Raw genomic sequence first — 21514 nt, forward strand, 5'->3', positions numbered from 1 at the left:
CCGCATCATTGATTGTGCGGCCCTATGATCCCTCCTTAATTTGTGCGGGAAACGAAACACTATTTATGGCTTGGTGTGTCTCAAGTCGAGGTGGCGTTTTTGGATTGTTGGAGGTTATCTTGGCTGGAGTTTATTGATTGCGTAGAAAGGAGTTGGAGGTTGGAGATTCGTTTGTTGGTTAGATTTGCGTTTTTTTTTCCGTTATCTTTGTTGGTTTATATTTTTGGGACCTCGTTTCTTGATTTGGTAAGTTTTGTGAAGTCTAACTTTTGTTCAATTGTTGTTTCATTGTGTTTCGTATATTTTGTAATTTTTGGATCCCTAATTTCTTCTATTTTAGATTTTGTTTATTTTCGACCCCAAAGACCTTTTGATTTTGCATCTTAGATATTTGCTCTTGGTAAGTCCATTTTTTATCTTGTATTTGCAAACTAATTAGCGCATTTTTAGTAGTTACTCTAGTGACTTGTATTAGCGAACTAATTAGCGCATTTTTAGTAGTTACTCTTGTGACTTGTATTAGCGAACTAATTAGCGCATTTTTAGTAGTTACTCTTGTGACTTGTATTAGCGAACTAATTAGCGCATTTTCAGTAGTTACTCTTGTGACTTGTATTAGCGAACTAATTAGCGCATTTTTAGTAGTTACTCTTGTGACTTGTATTAGCGAACTAATTAGCGCATTTTAAACAGCTTAATAATCATTCTAACTTTTTGGTGGTTTATCTTTCGCTTTTTGAGCCAACATTTCGACCCGTTTTGATGTACTGTGTTAAATGTCGCTTTGCGGTTTTGCTAAATGGGTGTTTGGCATATTTTAACTTTGGTCTAGCACAAAATTTATAAACAAAAATGCACAGAGTGAAATGTGTCAAGTAATTTTGGTGTTTATTTTCAGTTTGGACGTATCATGACAATACCCCGGCATGTAAGCAGCAATGGATGGTATCATCAAGCTAAGTTGTTTTAATATAGTTTTGGGGTGGGTCAAAAGCCTTACTTTGAAATCTTTGAATTTCAGGTTGATCTGGGGCGGATTGTTCTGGCCATGCTCCCGGAAGCCGACCAACCTCAATCTCATCCCAGGCGTAGGCATCGTAGGCATGCAAGGCCCCAGATATTTCGAACACGTGTCACCCTTTTTGGAATGCCCGATGATGAGGTTTTAAGACGCTACCGTCTACCTCCCAAAATCATCATAGACACTCTCTCATTAATAGAAAGTGATCTTGAGCGGCAAATTGACAGTCCAACAGCAATACCACCACTGATGCAATTTATGGCAGTGTTACATTTCTGTGCCTCAGGATCGTTTCAAACAACGGTGGGAATAGTGGCGGGCATCTCCCAATCCTCCTTTTCCCGGATCCTGAGGGCAGTGATGGAGGCACTTTTCAAGCACCTCCATCATTTTATTCAAATGCCTTTGGATATGGGTGCCCTTAGTGTGGCCAAGGCCAATTTTTACCAAATAGCTGGCTTCCCACACATCATAGGGGTTGTGGATGGTACTCACATACCACTTCAGCCTCCAGCATGGCTGGAGGCAATATTTAGAAACAGGAAACACTATCACTCCCTGAATGTAATGGTGGTATGTGATGCCTCCCTACAGATCCTGTCCCTGAATGCTAAATTACCAGGAAGTGCACATGACTCCTTCGTCATCCGGCAATCAGGGATATGGCAGAAATTAACCAACCTACAAGCTGGTGATGCGTGGCTTCTGGGTAAGTGGAGACCTTTAGTACATAACAATGTTAAGCTTGATACACAGTGTTCCTGATGTTGTCTCTTATTTTTCACAGGAGACAGTGGATACTCTTGCATGTCCTGGCTGCTCACTCCTTATTTGGCTCCCACACCAGGCCCACAAAGTGAGTATAATTCCGCACTTACAGCCACCAGGCAAGTGGTGGAGCGCTGTATCGGCCTTTTAAAAGGCCGATTCAGATGCCTCCACCGCTCTGGTGGCGAGCTCATGTATTTGCCGGATATGGTGTCGAAAATTGTGGTCCTGTGTGGGATATTTCACAACATCGCCATAAGGAGTGGTGTCCCAATGCAGCCAGAGGATGCCTTACCTGAGGATGGCCCCCCCGAGGTTGGTCGGAGGTCAGTATGTGGGGGGGCCATACGCGATGATGTGGTGGCCAGATTTTTTAGGTAAGTTTGACCAAAACTACAGTGTTTATACCTAATGTGTTTGTGTTTGTTTGCCAACATCTAATTTATTTGTATTTTTTTCACCATCTTCTGTTTGTTCACATAATCTTTGGCACTCCAACGCTCACTACTTCCTGCTACCCTTACCAAACCTGGATCTGGTGATTTGGGGCATATATTCTGGAACCCATATCGCAACGCCATGTTTGTGGAATCATGTTGGCATGGTCCTTCGTCAACCAGTTCTTGATTGTTTTTTTAATTTAAATATTTTATTTGTATGTGTTGTATTTGAGTTTATCACTGTGTTTTTTTTTGAGGGAGTGACCACTTTGGTTTCTCATTTATGTTGTGAATAAATGTTTGGAGAGTGAAATGGTCTTCCTTTTTTTGGACGTTAACAGCAAGTGTAACCAGGTTAACACACCTTACATTTGACTAAGGGGTAATCCAGTACTGACACCAGTTGATGTAAACTGAAATATGTTTTCAGGTTCCCAACCCACACCAAAAGGAAGCCTGTCCAAACCTTTGGATTTGGAAGATTGGCCTAAGCAGCTTGCACACCAACTAGGAACCTGTAAAATGTAGAAATATCTAATTGACACTACACCCAAAAAGGGAAATGACATTGTTACTGTTCTGTGTTTCTTGTGGCTGATTTACATACAAATACAAAACACAATCTAACTTTTAAAAAAGGGAAATCCTTGCAGGAACAGTCAACTTATGTCAGGGTTTTTTTTTTTTTTTTTTGGAAAAAAAGAATGAGCCAGAACATATATTCGAAATCAACAATTTATTTAGAAAACTAAAAAAAACAAAAAAAACTACTGGCGAAGGATGCCAGACAGCCGGTCAAGGCCCACAAGAACGCCAATGACATGTTGGCGCATCTGGCCAACACATTCGACCACCTCTTGCCGACGCCTCTGTTCCTCTGTGTGTGAGAAAAGTGTGTGGATTAATAAAACAATAGGGAAGCCACATTAACAAAAAAAAAACACAACGAAATCACTCCTAAACCTAAAAAAAAGAAACCAAAACAAAAAGGGGGTGCTGCCAAAAATACCAGGCCTATGTACAAATTCCCACAGGTGTGATATGTGTATGTTGAAACCAGCAGGAAGAGGTAAAGGCAAACTGCTAAATCACCAAAAGTAAACCCAAAAATCACGAATAAAGGCACGACACATGATTACATACAAACAGTTTGTGCTTAAAAAAAATGCGAAAGAAAAACATACCGGGAGCCAAAACGGGAGCTCCGGAAGTCCCTCCATGTTCTTCCTCGGAGGAGCCTTCATTCCCCAAAGAACGGGGAGGGGTAATGATGGACTCCGGGGAGGGGGTAATTGTAAGAGGGGTGGGTGGAGGAGAGGGGGAAGTGGGACGGAGGGGAATGAGGCCCGACAGTTCCGGGAGAGGGTCTGGGATGGCTGGGGAGGAGTGGGGTATAGGGGAAATATTTGGGGTGGAGTGTTGGCTGGGGGTTGGGGATAGTGGCCGGGAACGCCATCTGGCCGGACGGTGACGGCGTAGTCTTGGCTGTCCACCTAAAATATGTCAAACAAATTGAGGTTAGTTTCTGGCCAAATCCGGGGCCCAAATAAAAAAAAAAAAACCACCAACAAAAAACATGCAAATAGGAGTAGAATGAAAAAAACAGAAATAGAGGGAAAACATGCACACGCAGATATGAGGACAAATAATAAATAGGACAGACAGGAAAACATGCACACGCAGATATGAGGACAGATAATAAATAGGACAGACAGGAAAACATGCACACGCAGATATGAGGACAAATAATAAATAGGACAGACAGGAAAACATGCACACGCAGATATGAGGACAAATAATAAATAGGACAGACAGGAAAACATGCACACGCAGATATGAGGACAAATAATAAATAGGACAGACAGGAAAACATGCACACGCAGTTTGCCCCACAAACACAAACATGAAAGCCACAATACATAACACTTACTTTCCAGTATCTGCATGCGAAAGCATGCCAGCAAGCGGGGCGTTCGCCGTTGCAGGTCTGACCACCTGCGCTCCAGCTGCCCGATGTTGCGGCGTGAACCTAAGGACCGCAGGCGGGACCGTGCCTCCGCATACGCGGAGCGCTTCTGCCGGTTGGTGATGGGTGGAGGCTGGCTGGTGATATGGCGATCCATCACCTCCGTAAGCACCAGCAGCTCGCGCCTGGTGAATGCGGAGGCTCTCATGATGGCAATGGAGTTTTTCATACAAAACATTTTTGATAAAGTGTGCAAAAAATTTCTGATTGGCTAATGTATTTTGGAAATTAACAGGAGCAATTTTATTGGTTAGTGTATGAGTCATGTGTTCAACAGGGCCAGAAATCTCTGGAGAGTTATGATAGGCTTGATGCAGTGACATGCGTTTGCAAATTTAAATAAAGAAATGAACCCCGGAAAATATGCGAGGATCCACAGCAATAGAACAATTGTTTAATTGTGGTTCACATGTTTTTTGAACAATAAAAGCGAATGTTCCACCCGTACGTATTCTGCGGGTAAACACAAACACGGACAAGAGTAAAGTTTCTTGCATTGTGTTGAAAAAAAAAAAACAATTAAGCTAATTGATACATTGATTGGCATGATACGATTGAGGGAGGTAGGCAGAATAAAGGAGCAGGTAATCGACATCTGACAAGGCCACTTCCGGTTTCACTTGTGCGTGCGTTCCCTTCAAGCCATTTCGGGGATGTACGCTCGCTATTTCGCACGCTCGTTAGTTAGAGGAGGGGTCGCCTGAGTTTAGGGAGGAATTTTAGATGCGAACGAAAATACGAGTGAGCCATTGAATTTAAATAATTTTGTACGTACGCCTAACGTACGTGCGCCCGCTTGCGAGTGGGTCTGAATGAGGGCCTATGTTTGTTTTTTTTCTTTGTTTCTTTTGAGATTTACATCGTGGGATTTACACGAAGATACTGCAAGGACATATATTTGGACCTTATGGACTTGTCTAAAAATTCATGCTGTAAAAACTGGTACACTGAAGGCGCCGCTCCTTCACCCTTTATACATATATATATATATATATATATATATATATATATATATATATATATATATATACATACATACACATACTTAAGTTAGTTTGGAAGTAGCTTCATGTGCCTTCTTAGAAATAATATTCAATCACTTACTATTATCATTTCATTGAAATCATATCTGCCATTGGAGACCTGCAAGAGATGCCTGGGGTATATTTACTATGGTTCGATTTGAGATTCATTTTTATGAATCTCTGAAATCTCCTGAGATCGAATTGAACTCGAACAGCAAAATCCCTTAGTAAATCTCAAATTTACTAATAATGTATTTTGCTTTCCATTTTCAACTCGAATTCGATCTTGTTTCAGTTTAAGAAGGGATTTGCTGTTTGATTTTGCGTGTTCATGTCCAAATTGAACAGCAAATCCCACTCCAAAATGAACTGCAAATCCCCAAATTAACAGAACTGCTTCATATTTTCACTTTCAGCATGAGCAGTTCGTTTTCACACAGATACATGCATACATTAGTGAGATACATGCATGTATCTTACTGTAACAAGCTTGTATAGAGTTAATGTTAAAAAAAATGATGTGGTGTAATCCCCTAAATAGACAACCAGCCCCGGATTTTTCATAGCCAGCCCTGATTGTGTAAGTACAGGGAAAAAATTGCGTAGGGTTTCGTACTTAGCACAACTAGCACTGGGCTCTGATCTGGTCCTGGTTCTGGAATTACAGGGGAAAAAAAGCGTAGGGTTCCCCTGTAATTTTCACAACCAGCACCGGACCCTTTTCTTGCGGGAGGCTGAGACCACAGCCAGGGGTGCCCTTTCACCGGGCACCCCCTACGTAATTTTTTCCCTCTACTTACACAACCAGGATGTCACGGCTGCCGACACTTGAGACTCCTGGAAGGAGTCAGGCCTACTGGGCACTATAAATTGAGGTGGCTTTAGGAATGACCTGTTCATGGAATCTCAGTAACATGGAATAAAAGTAAATAGAATTTATTCACAAGCAAATATATAGCAACGTTTCACATAAAGTCTCAACAACACAGAAGTTCAGATATGCAGTAGTCAATATAGGTGTAAACCCCCATTTGTAAATAAAGTCTCTGATACTAATGTGGTTGGGAACCCTGAGTTCAATATGAGGCTAAGACCTCAGGATGGTATAAAGGACATTACTAGGGTTGAGCCCTGTAGCATGATGAAAATCCGGAACAGGGTTGAGCCCTGCAAAGTGGTGAAGATCCATAACAGGGTTGAGCCCTGAGATGTGTTGAAAATCCGAGGCAGTGTTGAGCCCTGTGATGTGAAGCAGGGTTGAGCCCTGTGATGCAGTGAAGATCCGTGACAGGGTTGAGCCCTGTGATGTAATGGAGATCCGAGACAGGGTTGAGCCCTTCAATGCGGTGAAGGTCCAGAGCAGGGTTGAGTCCTGCAGCGAGATGGGGATCTGGAGCGGGGTTGAGCCCCGCGATGTAATAAGGGTCTGGAGCAGGGTTGAGCCCTGCGGCGTGACGGGAATCCGGAGCGGGGTTGAGCCCCACGATGCACGAAGGGTCTGGCGACGAAACTGTAACGGTGCAGTTGACAACTGTAGTAGAGGTGAGTTCAATGTCCACAGAAGTAGAAGACAACCGGCAGAGTAAATAATCCAGCAGGGGATGCAAACACAGCAAAGGAGCAGGATAACGATACTTAGGCAATGGCAATGCTGAGCTCTGTAGTGCAGCTGGTAACCAGTATCAGAAGTTTAACTGGAACATGGGCAGATATATAGCAAAGTCCACAGCAAACCACAGGCACAGTGGGGATCTGGCAGGAGTCCAAGAATGACCTGAAAGTAACGTTGCACAGACACTGAGACACAGTTAGTAACAGGCTTTATACTATGGGTCTGTGATCCATAGGAAGTTCAGAACATGTGACCCAAATGGAATCAGGTTTGAAATAATAAGCAATCAGAAATCCCACAACCTGACAACACCTTTGAGACCGATGATCATTTTAACTCTCTATCCCCTGTACGTGGGGAACGCCAGCAAGCAGGATAGCTCCTCCAATGAGCAAAATGGAACTTTGGCAAATGTAGTTTATCTATACGTACTGAGATAGTCACAGTCCTGACACAGGACTGGCTATGAAAAGTCTGGGGCTAGTTGTCTATTTAGGGGAGGACCCCACGTCATTTATTTTTTTAACATTAACTCTTTCCAAGCTTTTTACAGTAAGATACATGCATGCATCTCACTGATGTATGCATGTATCTGTGTCAAATTGAACTGCTCATGCTGAAAACGAATGCATGAAGTTCTTCTATTCATTTGGGGATTTGCAGTTTGAGTTAGTTTTTTATTCGATTTACCAATCAAATGTTAGTAAATGAAGGGATCTTATTGTCCTCTATGTGAATACTTCTATGTTTTCAGAAATTCAATTTAATTTCAAAATCCTTTTTCTGTTCGATTTGACATTCGATTTTGCCTTTAGTAAATCCCTTCATAAAAAATCAAACCAAAATCGAACTTTAGTAAATTTACCTCCTGGGATGCAATGAGTTAATTCATACAGTATGATGAATTTGTTATCGCTGCCACTATAACATCAAGAATCAGCATACCTCTTGCTTCCCTGTGGACATACGTGACTACATGAATGATGATTTTCCTTTGCTCGTATGCCGGCAATGCGTAAATTAGAAGCAGAATGGAGACTGATTTAGATATCAGTGAAATTAACACAATTAGCAAGTGTGGTGACTTAAAAAGGGCTTGAATGGAGATCATGCACCAGAAATGCTGTAGGTATGTAATTGCTCTAACAGGTGCCATAGATATTTCAAGCATTCTCAGTGAATCCAATAGCAGAAACATGTTCAGCGGTGTATGACAATAATCTGTATGAGAAATACTGTGTAATGAGTTTTATGCCAGATATTGTTTTCAGATAAGTATATCTGAAATACATTACAGTTACATTTGAAAACAGCTGGTTTATACAGGGTCATAGCCAGTTGATGGGGTACCTTTTGCTGGCCCTGCCCCCGAATATGTGATGTCATGACATCACACCGGCAATAGGAGGAGATGCTGAGCACACGGGTCAGTGACAGCATCTCCATTGTGCTCTGGGTGGCGGCAGGGTCGTTGAGAGCTGACAAGGGGGCATGGCGATGCCAATCAGGTTTGGCCACGCTTCCTCACAATTTAAATAAAAATATATAAAATGCTCTGCCTGTTGCCACATGCTGCAGTCGACCTTGGACTCATCCAGGCAACTCCAACAAGCCTGTGCCCAGGTAATCAGTAATTACTCCTCCCCATTGGCATCCCTGGGCAGCAGCACTTTTCGCCCACCACTAGTTACGATCCTTGGTACAGATGTGTCCTCATACACCTATCCTTTTTGCTCCATATGACTCAACTTAGACGCTCCGCCACAGGTGATTCATGGACTTTTGTACTTATTTCTGAATTTAGAGTCAGTGACACATGGGCATTTAGGATTAGTATTTTTGTTGCAATGGAGTTGGTATAAAGTTGCAACTTATGCACAAAGCTACATGGCGCGGCTCAATGGTATCGGCCCTCAGTATTTAGCCTTTTCACCTAGGTTAGTGTTCGAGTCTCATACAGCTGCTGCGTGCAATGCCAGTATCCAGGGTACCTGTACATTGTACTTTTGTCACTTCAGTGATGCAAATAAAATGCATATTTGATAGAAAACTGTGCGGAGGGACGCATGGAGTGGCTTAGTCATAGTCCATGGCGCATCAAATAGGGCTATTTGGTGAGATTTGAGGATGGGTGTTCGTGGACACATCTGTAAGCAAAAATACCCCAAAATCAATAAGCTTTAGTATAGCATATAACTACGACTGTAGTATACTAAAAGGCCTTTTTTTAAATGAATTTCTTCAGTTACATATGTTAGATAAAAAAATATACATTTGCCAATACAACTGAACTTTAGCTTACAAGACAGAATAACTCTACTGTAAAGTGTAGTTTGTTTATTCTGGGTGACAGACAGCTAGTGTGCAGTCTTAGACTAATGTCATATGCCGATGCCGATATCCCGAAGGAGATCAGGATACCAGCCTCAGCATTCCGAGCTGCCGGATTACCGACCGTCCAGACTGGGTAAGTATGTGCGTTTCCTCTGGGAGGGGGGGGGGTTTAGGTTTAGGCACCCCCTGGGGGAAATTAGAGTTAGGCACCCCTTGGGAGGGTTAGGCTTTGGGGAGGGGGGGTTAGGGTTAGGCACCCCCCCACTGGAAGGGTTAGGTTTAGAGTGCAGGAAGGGGGGGGTTGGGGTTCGGAACCACCAGGTGGGGGTGGTTAGGGTTAGGCACCCCCGGGGGAGGGGGTTAGGGTCAGACACCCCCAGGGAAGATTAGGGTTAGGCACCACCTAGAAGGATGGTTAGGGTTAGAGGGGGGACAGGGGAGGGATAATATACTTACCAGCCTCCATCGGGATCTTCAGCAGTCGGGCTTCCGGCCACCGGTATTTCATACCAAACCCCTAATCGACAATAGTGTGCACAATAATAATAATAATACTACATCACACAGGCACATCTTTTGGGATAAACTCTTTATAGCATATGTTTTGTGATATACAGGTTGAATCTCCCATATCCAAATATTCCGAAATGCGGAACATTCCGAAATACGGAATATTTTAAGCAAGACTGAGATAGTGAAACCTTTGATTTTTGATGGTTTAATGTACACAAACTTTGTTTAAGGCACAACATTATTAAAAATAAAGTATAAAATGACCTATAGGCTAGCACCCCTCTGCCCTATTGGCCAGCCACTCACCGTCCGAGTCCCATAGCAGGTATAACCAAACATGGTTCTCCGTCACTGGTTTCATGATGGTTAATTTTCCGCCTATGGGGAATAACCATTAGGATACACAGATCGACACTTAATCATAGCTGTCTACCTACAGAGAGAGCACATATCCAATCCTGTCTCAGATCATCTGTATGATTGGGTGTGTGCTCATTTTAGAGAAACATAGGAATGTGAATTGTATGGCACGGCCATGGCGATGTCAATTGGCGGTCGTCTGTCTGCCACTTTAGGTAATTGCCGTACGTCCAAATGTGCAAGAACTGAGACACCACACCTGCAAGTGCTGAAATACCAAAATACCAATTGGTGCATCTTTAGATGCACCATCAGTGGCACCATCAAAGCTTGCACCAACCCTATGGAAGTTGCCTTTTCTCCATTAGTCCATGGCCTCCTATGTGAGTGGCTTTGCATCTATGTACACAACCAATTTCACTGACGTGCCCACGACACTCCCATAACACCAGTGGCGTAACTAGGGTATTTAGAGCCCAGGGCAACTTAAAAAACAAAGCCCCCCGCTGAAGTATATGCACATAAGACAGGTGACGAAAAAGTTGGTGTGGCCACATGCCACAAGGGCATGGCCACTGAAAAATTACATGACACACCACCGTTTCTCGTCACTCCATTCCATATGCACCTTAATGCCCCCAATAGTATTGCCCCTTTTGCAATGCCCACTGTAGTAGTGCCTCTTATACATTGTCCCCAGTAGCAGTGCCCCCTGTAGTGCCCCTTATTCAGTGCCCCCAGTAGTGCACCCTTATACAGTGCCCCATGTAGTGCACCCTTATACGGTGCCCCCTATGCAGTGCCCCCAGTAGTGCCACTGAGATGTAGTTATTATACCGACATCCCAGCTGAAGAAATCTCGGCGCCCTGATGCCACTACCTGGCAAGAAGACCGGTGCCGGAATACCAACAGGAGGTGACATGGGGTATGCAGATAGGACACCTATTACTATAGAGATCAGTGATCCGCATGGCGTATGCAGATAGGACACTATTACTATAGAGATCAGTGATCTGCATGGATTATGCAGCTAGGACACCTATTACTATAGAGATCAGTGATCCATATGGCGTATGCAACTAGGAACACCTATTACTATAGAGATCAGTGATCCATATGGCGTATGCAGCTAGGACACCTATTACTATAGAGATCAGTGATCCATATGGCGTATGCAGCTCTATTACTATAGAGATCAGTGACCCACACGGTGAATGCAACTAGGACACCTATCACTATAGACACTGTTGATCCACATGATGAATGCAGTTATGGTATTACTAAAGAGGTCATTGATCTGCATGGTGTATGTAGGTAGGACACCTATAACTATAGTGATCATTGATCTTTCTGTAGCCATTAAGTGCAGAATGTTTTATGTTCAGTACACCATACTATAATAGACCAGTGAAATGTTCATGTGAGTGACAAGGCAGTGTAGATAAAGGAATCTGTTTTGGACCAGTAAGTGGTACAGGATATATTTACACTGAAACAAAGCACAGATAGATTATATATTAGGGATGTGCAGGCTCGGATAGGTTCGAGTTTGCACGTTGAGTTCTGATTTTTCCCTCCAAAAAAACGGAACTCAGAAAGAGGCTAAACGTCATCAACGTGCAAACTCGAACCTATCCGAGCCTGCACATCCCTATTATATATACAGTGCATTAAAGTTAATTAAATTGGAGAAGCAGGGGCAGAACTATGGGAGACAATGGCGGCGCCCGCAGCCAGGCGCCAGCACTGAAGGGTCACCTCCTCCATTGTCCACAATATATTCACCACACTTAGGGCTGTAACCCGGAGTGTACCGTCACGACCGTCCAATTCATGGCAGCTCTTCCCGGCACCTGAGAAGCCACCATACACTAGTGGAGAGCTCCATGTCAGACCATCAGCTGTCGCCTCGGTCTACCTATAACCTGTCCCCACTCATTGGTGTCGCTGCTCCTCATATTATGTCAGTGTGACACGTCCGGCATTACAATGTCAGGGGCTGTGACGGGGGCACCAAATTATAACTTGCCTCCGAGCATCTGGGATGAACTTACGCCACTGTGGAGAAGTAATTAAATTTTGACATGCAGCGAATGCTCATTCTTTGATGGCTATGAGTACCACTGTTTCTCTTAAGAATAAATCATTGAAATGTCCTAGTTAAATTCATCAGCATGATAGACTGAAATAAAATGCTTTCACAGTCTGATGATTTCCTGATCTAGAAATAAATGTTTCTATTTCCCTATATAGTGGATAGTTTGCAAAAAGCTTTTGTCTCGCTTCAATATTTGTAGGTGCAGAAAAAGCACATTAAAAGTGATTGTGTTGTATCATGAACAACTGCTATAGTATAATTGCAGAAAGTGATTTTGCATGGACAGTGTTATACGCAGTACATTTCAACCCAGCATGAAGGGGGTCAAACGGAAGTTCAAGGAAAATCAGACTTGCAAGAAATGTGTCTTTGCCCATAACATGTGACCACTGTGTATACCTGTATACCATACATGCTGTATGGATAAATATTAGTCATATTACCATCACTGTATAATGTCTCAAATCATTGCATCCATCTGATTGCCGCTTATTGTTATATATTCACTTTATTTCTCTTTTTAAATGAGATTGATTCTGTTGGTTAGATTCATGATGCTTCTGTCATGAATTATGTTGCTATAAAATGTTGTCAGATACAGTTGCCGTATAACCTCTGTAGAGAAAATGGCAACCCTCATACCTCTGTAATCAGTCTTACATTAAGAAGTGCAAGAGAACATTGATCCTGTGAGTTATATGTCCATTTGCTGCTTTCAGGTCCACAGTTATTCCAGGATCAAAGTGACCTAAAGGAGCTCCTTGAAAACCTTCACCAAAACACTTATGCCAAAAAAAGGAAGAATGTAGAGATCATGTGGTTGGCGGCTACTGTAAGTTTTGTTGCACATCTTCAAAATCATTTTTCCAAAGGGCTAGACGGCAGGTGGCTATCCAAGTATGACTGAACTAGAATCAGGCTTAAGCATGCTCAGCAACAAATGGGGAGCCACCAGGTGTCTATGGGGTCAATTTACTAAGCCTTGGCCTGGAGATAAAGTGTCAGCAAACCAGCTCCTAATTTTTTAAATACAGTCTGTGACATGGCAGTTAGGAGCTGATTGGCTGGTACTTTATCCCATTCACTTTATCTCCATCCAAGACTTAGTAAATGGACCCCCAAGTCTTGTGCACATAAGTGATGCTTCTCTATTACAGTCTTTTCAGATAACTTTAATAAGCAGAATTAAAACAAAAAAAATTGTCAGTGTATTTTAAGTTCTTAATATAATTTTTCACATTTGATAAATGATTTCATGTAATCACCTGTGACCTTAGTATGGGTTATTTTGTATATCCACACAGTTAAGAAAATGTAATTGAGTTTCAACAGAGTGGTGTCTGTGCCCAAGTGACCCTAAAACTGCCACTGAATTTCAGATTTGTTTTTAAATATGTTCTGGCATTCAGCCGTGAAATCTTGTTAATTGCAGTTAGATTTGTTGCCACATTAAGGAATGCTCAAATGATTATAATTGCAATTTTCAAGAATGAACTATAAAGCATCCCCTAATAAATTGACTGTGGTGACCATAGTAATGACCTGGAAACATTGTTTTACATCAATAATCTTGCAAATATTAACATAACATACTGTATATACATTGTGGCATTTTTGCCTTCAGGAAATAATGTTATATGAATAATAAACAGCCCAGCTACAGAGGCACAGTTACATGTTTCTATTCACAGTTTTTACTCTGCAATCACTTGGTTTATTAGAGCCCTACTTTCAATATTAGAATTAGTTTAATATTGGCATCATGCCAAGCTTTGTCATGTTGTCTCTGTGTGTGTGTATACCTATATGTAAGTAATGAAACTTCTCAATGTGCCTTGGTAATATTTATTGCTGGTGTACATACAAACATATCTGTATACATAGTAATTGCTTTACTAGAGATACATCTACGGCTGATGCCTGGTCCAATTTTCACTGATATTAGAGGAAATGATTTAGATCTTAAGACTGTAAATATAACATGTGCGCTACATTCAGCACAGGACACAAAGTGGGGGACCCATAATCTGTTTTTAGGGGCTCTTGATTGTCAGATTTGTACACTTAATTGGGAAAATCTTTTTTAGGGGCCCCTAAAAAAAGTAGTACTGGCACTTAGGTTCCTAAGATAAAAAAAACAAAATGGTAGCATACAACTGATTTATCATTCCATCACTGTTCAAGAGGTTCAAGAGTGGCAGTTAAGGCCGGTACACACTAGACGAAGTCTAGTGTGTACTGACCTCGTTAACGACCCGACGGGGTTCCGGCATCGGCAAATGCGTACACACTTGCCGATGCCGGGAACAACGGCGCAACTGCAGGAGCTATGCTGCATTCGCTGACTATATCGCCCATTGGACCTGATGGTGGTGCTTCTGCGCTGATGGTGGTGACGACGCGCAGAAGCACGCATCATCAGTGACATAGCGGGTATACACTGCCCAATGTGGACGATATGTCATCAGATCCGCCGGACCTGGACGACATATGGTCTAATGTGTACCCGGTATTACAGTTGCAGTTCATGTATATTGTTCTCCTTTGTATCCCAGTCTCAAGTCAAAATGGAGAAGGATTAGAACAGGAATATTGTATTACAGCTACTAGTTAAGGGTGTATTTAGTATTAATTGTAAAAAAAGTAATTATGGGCCTGATTTTGTTCCCTATATCATATGCTACAGTGCAAATAAATAATGTCCTAGGGCTAGGCAGTTCTGTCTGTACATTAATAGGTATACATTAGTTGCTGATGATACACTATACATATCTGTAGTACAAGTGCACACAATTGAATTATTCCCATTGCATATATAGCCCATTTTAATACACAAAGTTTAAAATAGAATTTAGCTAAATTGGTCTAAAAAATATTTGCTAAATTGCTATATTATGGAAAGTGTGAATAAAATGTATAATAGATTAAACATATACTTCATTCATGAAAGTGCCTAATTTTCTCAAGTAGAATATGTTTGCATTTTATTGGGTTCCTGTTCTCAAGCCTCCCACCTGTATAAATTGTCTTAGTACAAATTCAATTGATCTTCGTGAAGACATGACAAAAGGACTCCATTTACAGTACACTTAAAAGAATGGATGATTTTGGATCTCACGGACTCTAAATCACTACATGGTTGTTCTATTGACAGTCTAACTCAGCATTGTGTCCATGTACTTCTGGCAGAGTCTTTGATTTGGTCAGCTGCCCAGTCAGCTCTGACACTATTTTGTTTTGGCCACTCAATTTCAACCTGCTGATCCAGAAAGTCTTTTGTGCTTAGATGAATTGTGCACTGCTGTATTCCATTCTGTTGCTATTCTTCATGTGTCCATTCCAATACCACAATTGCTGATGGGATCAGTGCAAACTCTGCTTTCAGAGCAAAATGTTGTCAGCCAGTTATTACTTTTTTGCATAGCATTTAACCTGACTGTTCAGCAACTGTAGTAAAAATAAATAAAAGGAATGCTGAGAAAAAAATTATAAAAAGGAATAAACTGTGGTCTAAAAACATAAAATGTAAAAATACCTTAAATTCTATTAATCTTATCCAAAACACCTTTCATATAGTTAAAATCTCACATTGTTTCGTCCTTTCTCTTCCTATTCCAGTATCCACAAGTACTGGGTTACAATGCAGTGTACCTTTTTATTATGATTTATTTGTTACAATTTATTGTTGTATGACTTTTTGTTCCAATTTATCTTTAATATAATTTTCATATGTTTTACTAGCGACCTGCCCCATCTTCGCACGTGAGCAATTTCAACTCGCCACAGCCCCCTGCATCTCACAACCTATGCCATGTCACCCCAGTCCCCTGCATCTCATAACCTATGCCATGTCACCCCAGTCCCCTGCATCTCATAACCTATGCCATGTCACCACAGTCCCCTGCATCTCATAAACTATGCCATGTCACCACAGTCCCCTGCATCTCATAACCTATGCCATGTCACCACAGCCCCCTGCATCTCATAACCTATGCCATGTCACCCCAGTCCCCTGCATCTCATGACCTATGCCATGTCACCACAGTCCCCTGCATCTCATAGCCTATGCCATGTCACCACAGTCCCCTGCATCTCATAACCTATGCCATGTCACCACAGTCCCCTGCATCTCATAACCTATGCCATGTCACCACAGTCCCCTGCATCTCACAACCTATGCCATGTCACCCCAGTCCCCTGCATCTCATAACCTATGCCATGTCACCACAGTCCCCTGCATCTCATAAACTATGCCATGTCACCACAGTCCCCTGCATCTCATAACCTATGCCATGTCACCACAGCCCCCTGCATCTCATAACCTATGCCATGTCACCCCAGTCCCCTGCATCTCATGACCTATGCCATGTCACCACAGTCTCCTGCATCTCATAAACTATGCCATGTCACCACAGTCCCCTGCATCTCATAACCTATGCCATGTCACCACAGCCCCCTGCATCTCATAACCTATGCCATGTCACCACAGTCCCCTGCATCTCATAACCTATGCCATGTCACCACAGTCCCCTGCATCTCATAACCTATGCCATGTCACCACAGTTCCCTGCATCTCATAACCTATGCCATGTCACCACAGTCCCCTGCATCTCATAACCTATGCCATGTCACCACAGTCCCCTGCATCTCATAACCTATGCCATGTCACCACAGTCCCCTGTATCTCATAACCTATGCCATGTCACCACAGTCCCCTGCATGTCACCACAGCCTCCTGCTTCTCACTCCTGCCCCCTGCATTCACCCAAGCATCCTATATTCACTACAGCCCCTTGCATCTCACCACAGGCCCCTGCTTTTCACTCCTGTCACTTACAACAGCCCCCTGCATCTCACCACAACCCCCTCCTTCTCAATCCTGCCCCCTGCATCTCACCAGTGTCACCACAACCCCCCAAGCTGCTGCCCTACAACTGACTGGGGCATGGCCACTGGTATGTGCTGGGAAGGGCAGGAGGATCATGGATGAGAGATTAATATTGCAACTACCATAAGCATTATCAGCAGCATGTCCCCAGGGCTTGGGGCACCTGTGCATATTTCCGCAGCCTCCATGCGCACCCACCCCTGGCTGTCAAACATGGCGATGAGCAATGTTCTCTTTGCACAATATACTAGTTTTTCCTGGTCTTCCTATTGAGCTTCCTCGCTGTGGTGCCCCTGTCCGAGAACTGCGCTGACTTCCATGGGAGGTACCTACTGTTCACTGAGGGCGTGTAGCTGAGTGGGAACATCACTCTGGAGAGGGAGCACTTCACGGTGGAGGAGTGGTGGCTGGAGTCCGCCTACAGGTTCAGCGTAGGGATGCACATTGGAATCCGATGTTAGTGTATAGCCACGTGGGGGGAGGGTTAGGTTTAGGGCTCCCGGGGAAGACTTAGGGTTAGGCACCCCTTGGGAGGTTAGGTTTAGGCTAGAGGAAGGGGGGTTATGGTTGTGCACCCCTGGGGGGGGGGACTTAGGGTTAGGCAACCCCTGGGGGACTTAGGCGGCAGGGTAGGGGGGGTTAGGTTTAGGCACTTAGAGGGGGGATTAGGGTTAGGCACCTGGGGGGAAGGTTAGGGTTAGGCACCCCTAAGGGGAGGGTTAGGGTTAGAGGAGGGAATTAGGTTAGTCAATACTTACCTTAGGGACAATAGGGATTTTCACCCATGTCGGGCCTCCACTGTCAGGATTCCAACCGCTGGACAGGTGTCCGGCGGTAAATCATACCGATTCTGCTGGAACTCTGTGTTTGTGCAGCTCATAGCTGCATTTCTTTCTGTCAGTCTGTGTGCAGCTCACAGCTGTAAACCATTCATTAGGGAGGCGCTCTGCAGTGTTTGCTGTCATTGGTCCCTGCTTCTGTTGAGTTACAGCCAGCCCTACACTTCCTGCCGGTGATATTGCCTAACTTCCGGAGTATGTGTTTTTCCCTGTACTCAGAAGCCTGTGTTTTAGCCAGTCCTTGCTCTGTAGTTCCTCTGACGTAACTCATTGTTACCTGTTTCCTGAACCAGCTTTCCTGGCCTGAGGTCGCCCTGGTGTCATCTGCTGTGATTCCTGGTGTCATGCAACTGGGCCTTCCTGTCCTCAGCCCGCAGCATTACCGCACCCAAGCCTTTGTTTCTGCCCCAGCCACATTATAGTGCCTTATTCTGTTGTTCCACAGTACACGGCATAGGCCACATCACCGTCCATGGACCTGTCGCTCCAGCCTGCAGTCAAAGTCGCATCAGCGTCCACCTGCCTGTCAAACTTCAGCCGATAGAATAGCAGCACTTCAGACTCTAACCTGCTATGTCAGCCAGTGGCCCACCCACACTATTCTTGCTCTGTTGTTCCACAGTCCACAGCTTAGTCCGCATCACTGTCCACGGACCAGTCGCTCCAGTCTGCGGACTAAGCCGCAACAGTGACAGCCTACTTGTCATACCTCAGCTGTGGCATAGCTGCATCATAGCTTTCAGTCCAGTCATCCTGCAGCCTGGTAACTCCAGACCATGATCCAGCCGCTCCACAGCCCACGGCTCAGCCACACCGGTATTTAATGTCAGTCGTATCATAGCCTGAGATCCTGCAGTACCACAGTCCCGGTCACTCCTGCTCCATAGCTAGTGACTTTTCACCTGGTGTTTAGCTGCTACATGCCTAGTGAACCAGTCGCACCATAGTCCCTAGACGCACCTGACACCATCACCACTTGACGCTGCTAGTGTATCTTTTCCATCGTTCCTGTGCTAGTTACATTCTGCCTGCAGCTTCACTCCAGTTAGTTCCTGCAGTGGTTGGACTGCCACTTCTCAGCCTTACCGTGTCTCCAGCCAACAATTCTGAGGTCTCTTGTCAGTTGTGTAAGCCTTTACTGCTGGAGGCTTAAGTCCAGATGGCCACCTAAGTACCAGTGTGAACATCTATCACTAAGGGAACAGTGGATGGCTGATATTGGTGGCAGATCCTCTCCTTGGCTCTAGAGGTCTTATACAACTGTGTGGCATGGTGCGACTAGAAGAGCTGTTCAACGTGCAAGGAAGTAAGTGGACACATCTGTACCTCTCCACACATCGTAGGCACCTGCAAAGGTCCCTGAGAGAAGTCCATCTGCTAGCCCATAAAATGCCCAAGAGCCACCCCTGGGGCTCTTTAAGCTATTCAAGTAGCAGTGTCAATTGAGCTGCCAAATAATAGATTCTAAAATTAGAGATGTCTAGGCCACCAGCCAATTAAGAAGAGTACCCAGCTTGGCCCTCGCTCTTTTTTTTGCCCATACCAGTGATGATACATATCTATACTTGTAATAAAGTTGTAATGGTTGTGTCTGTACTTAGAATTTGTACGTACGCCTGAGATTAGAATAGGGTACATTTATCAGGCATAAACCATGTCTCATTTCCGAAAATCATCTTAGAGACAGACAGCTTTAGCGAGAACCACTGCAAGAATTTTAACATTTGTAAACAGGAGCGATATACAGTAGGCCTATAAGTCTTGGGGTACATATGATCCTTGCCTGGTTTAGGGTTTAAGACTATATCAGGTCTTCAGACATAGAGGGACTGATTCTAGATGGATCTCTGTGCACTGATGCAAATGGTGAGTTTTTGCATTTGCAGATGCAAATTTTTGTATATTTTTCCGTCACATTCTGTCAGACGTAACTTGCCCGGATCTGTCTTTCCCTGAAAGTAGGCATCTAAGGACAGCAATTGGATGCAACAATGCAATCACACCGATCCGCCCTGACTTGTGGGCATGTCATGGGCATATATCAAAAGCTCCATGTGAGTCATGTGTACGTAGTAAGGAAGGCTGTTTTTGTTGTATCTCATGGGGCTGGTGCAAGTCAATATACTGTATGACGGTTGTGATGGCTGGCGTAAAATCAATCTATAATTCAAGGGTACGGTCTGGAACCTAATATTAGAGGAGAGGGTGGAGCTTTCAGGCACAGGGGGCCCCCTGTGGGGGGTAAAGTGTACCACTGCCCTCATGAAGACATAATGTCCAAGTGAGTCAATTTGCTCATACTCCAGGCCAATTTTTAAGCTCTAGTTAATAGGAATGAAACATCCCTGGAATTAGGATGTGCTCCATGATCAGTCCTACCTACTCATTTTACGGTAAAGTTAGAACGTAACTCCCCATGTGGTGTGTTTCAAATAAACACATAATATCAAGGTTGTACTTCCTAGTCTATTATAGAACCAAAGATGGTGTAATGCTATTCTAGTCACACAGATGTAATTCCCCCACTGCAGAATTACTCACCACCACCATTGACATTGACGCACAGCTAATATAGGAGAATAGACAAGTGCAATTTTTTTCACAACATTGAGGGATATATTTACTAGTGCGGGTTTTTAGAAGTGGAGATGTTGTCCATAGCAACCACAGAAAAAAGGGATTTTCCCTCCAGGGAAAATCCCTTTTTTCTGTGCTCAGTGTAAACCCCGCCCTTTACAAGCACCTGTGGTATGTCATTCTAGCTGATTTGAGCAAATACCATATTTTTTGTTTGCCCATAGCAACCAATCAGATTCTAGTTATTATCTTCCAGAAGCTGCTACATAAATGTTAAGTAGAATTGATTGGTTGCTATGGGCAACATCTCCACAGTAAACTCAAGAATTTTGTTAGGATAACACTACATAGTACATATCCCATGGTGCCCCTCAGACAACTTAACCCACTCATCATGATACTAAACAGGAATGGCGGTTAGCGCTCCAGAAGAGGGTATATGTGGCACCACTAGCTGCTACTTCAGGGAATGTCCTATGGTTTCCAAAATAGATACAACAACATAAAAAAGGAGGGAAGCGCTCTATGGTGAGTGGGTTAGATCAGGCAGTATGTGTAACTACCTAAAGATTCCAATACGGTAAAGTTAATACAGTATGAGTGATATATAAGATGACTGGTCGGCAAAAACTTGAGGCTGGAACTTGGTGAAACTAATACAATGTCCCAAACAAAAAGAAATGTCTGTTTTAGAAAGCTGGTAGGCATTAACTTGTGGCTGAATATTCAATGTATGTCAAAAGTCCATATATGGACTTGGTGTGTAGTGATGATGGTGCTTGACCAGTCAGATTATGGCTTGGTGGGCAAAAACTTGCCAAAACCAATCACAAGGTATCACAAAATGGCAAGGACAGTCAGCTGAGTAAACATAAACACACAAAAACTGAGCACAAAACCCCCCATAAAATACAAGGATAAAAAGTGTCTCACTTCAACTGCTGTAATATGTTTCAAAGAGCTACTGTAGGTCTGCTTCCTCAGCCAATTTCACCAAACCCAGGGAACCAGG

At 43.5% G+C, this 21514-nt stretch overlaps 1 protein-coding gene across 7 annotated transcripts in view; it reads left to right on the top strand.

Annotated features, from left to right (window-relative positions):
• The window catches only part of INPP4B (inositol polyphosphate-4-phosphatase type II B), an 813539-nt gene that overhangs the window by 756403 nt on the left and 35622 nt on the right, over window positions 1-21514 (top strand). For 5 of the 7 annotated variants that reach the window (XM_088445787.1, XM_088445790.1, XM_088445788.1 and 2 more), the window contains one exon: window positions 12918-13030. The exons of the other annotated variants lie outside the window; for them this stretch is intronic. In XM_088445787.1, coding sequence (XP_088301913.1) covers window positions 12918-13030 — 113 coding nt within the window. The remainder of the gene's footprint in view (window positions 1-12917; window positions 13031-21514) is intronic. 7 annotated transcript variants of the gene reach the window in all.

This window comes from Taudactylus pleione, unplaced genomic scaffold (genome assembly GCF_031769625.1).
Source record: "Taudactylus pleione unplaced genomic scaffold, aTauple2 ptg000389l, whole genome shotgun sequence".
Lineage (NCBI taxonomy): Eukaryota > Metazoa > Chordata > Amphibia > Anura > Myobatrachidae > Taudactylus > Taudactylus pleione.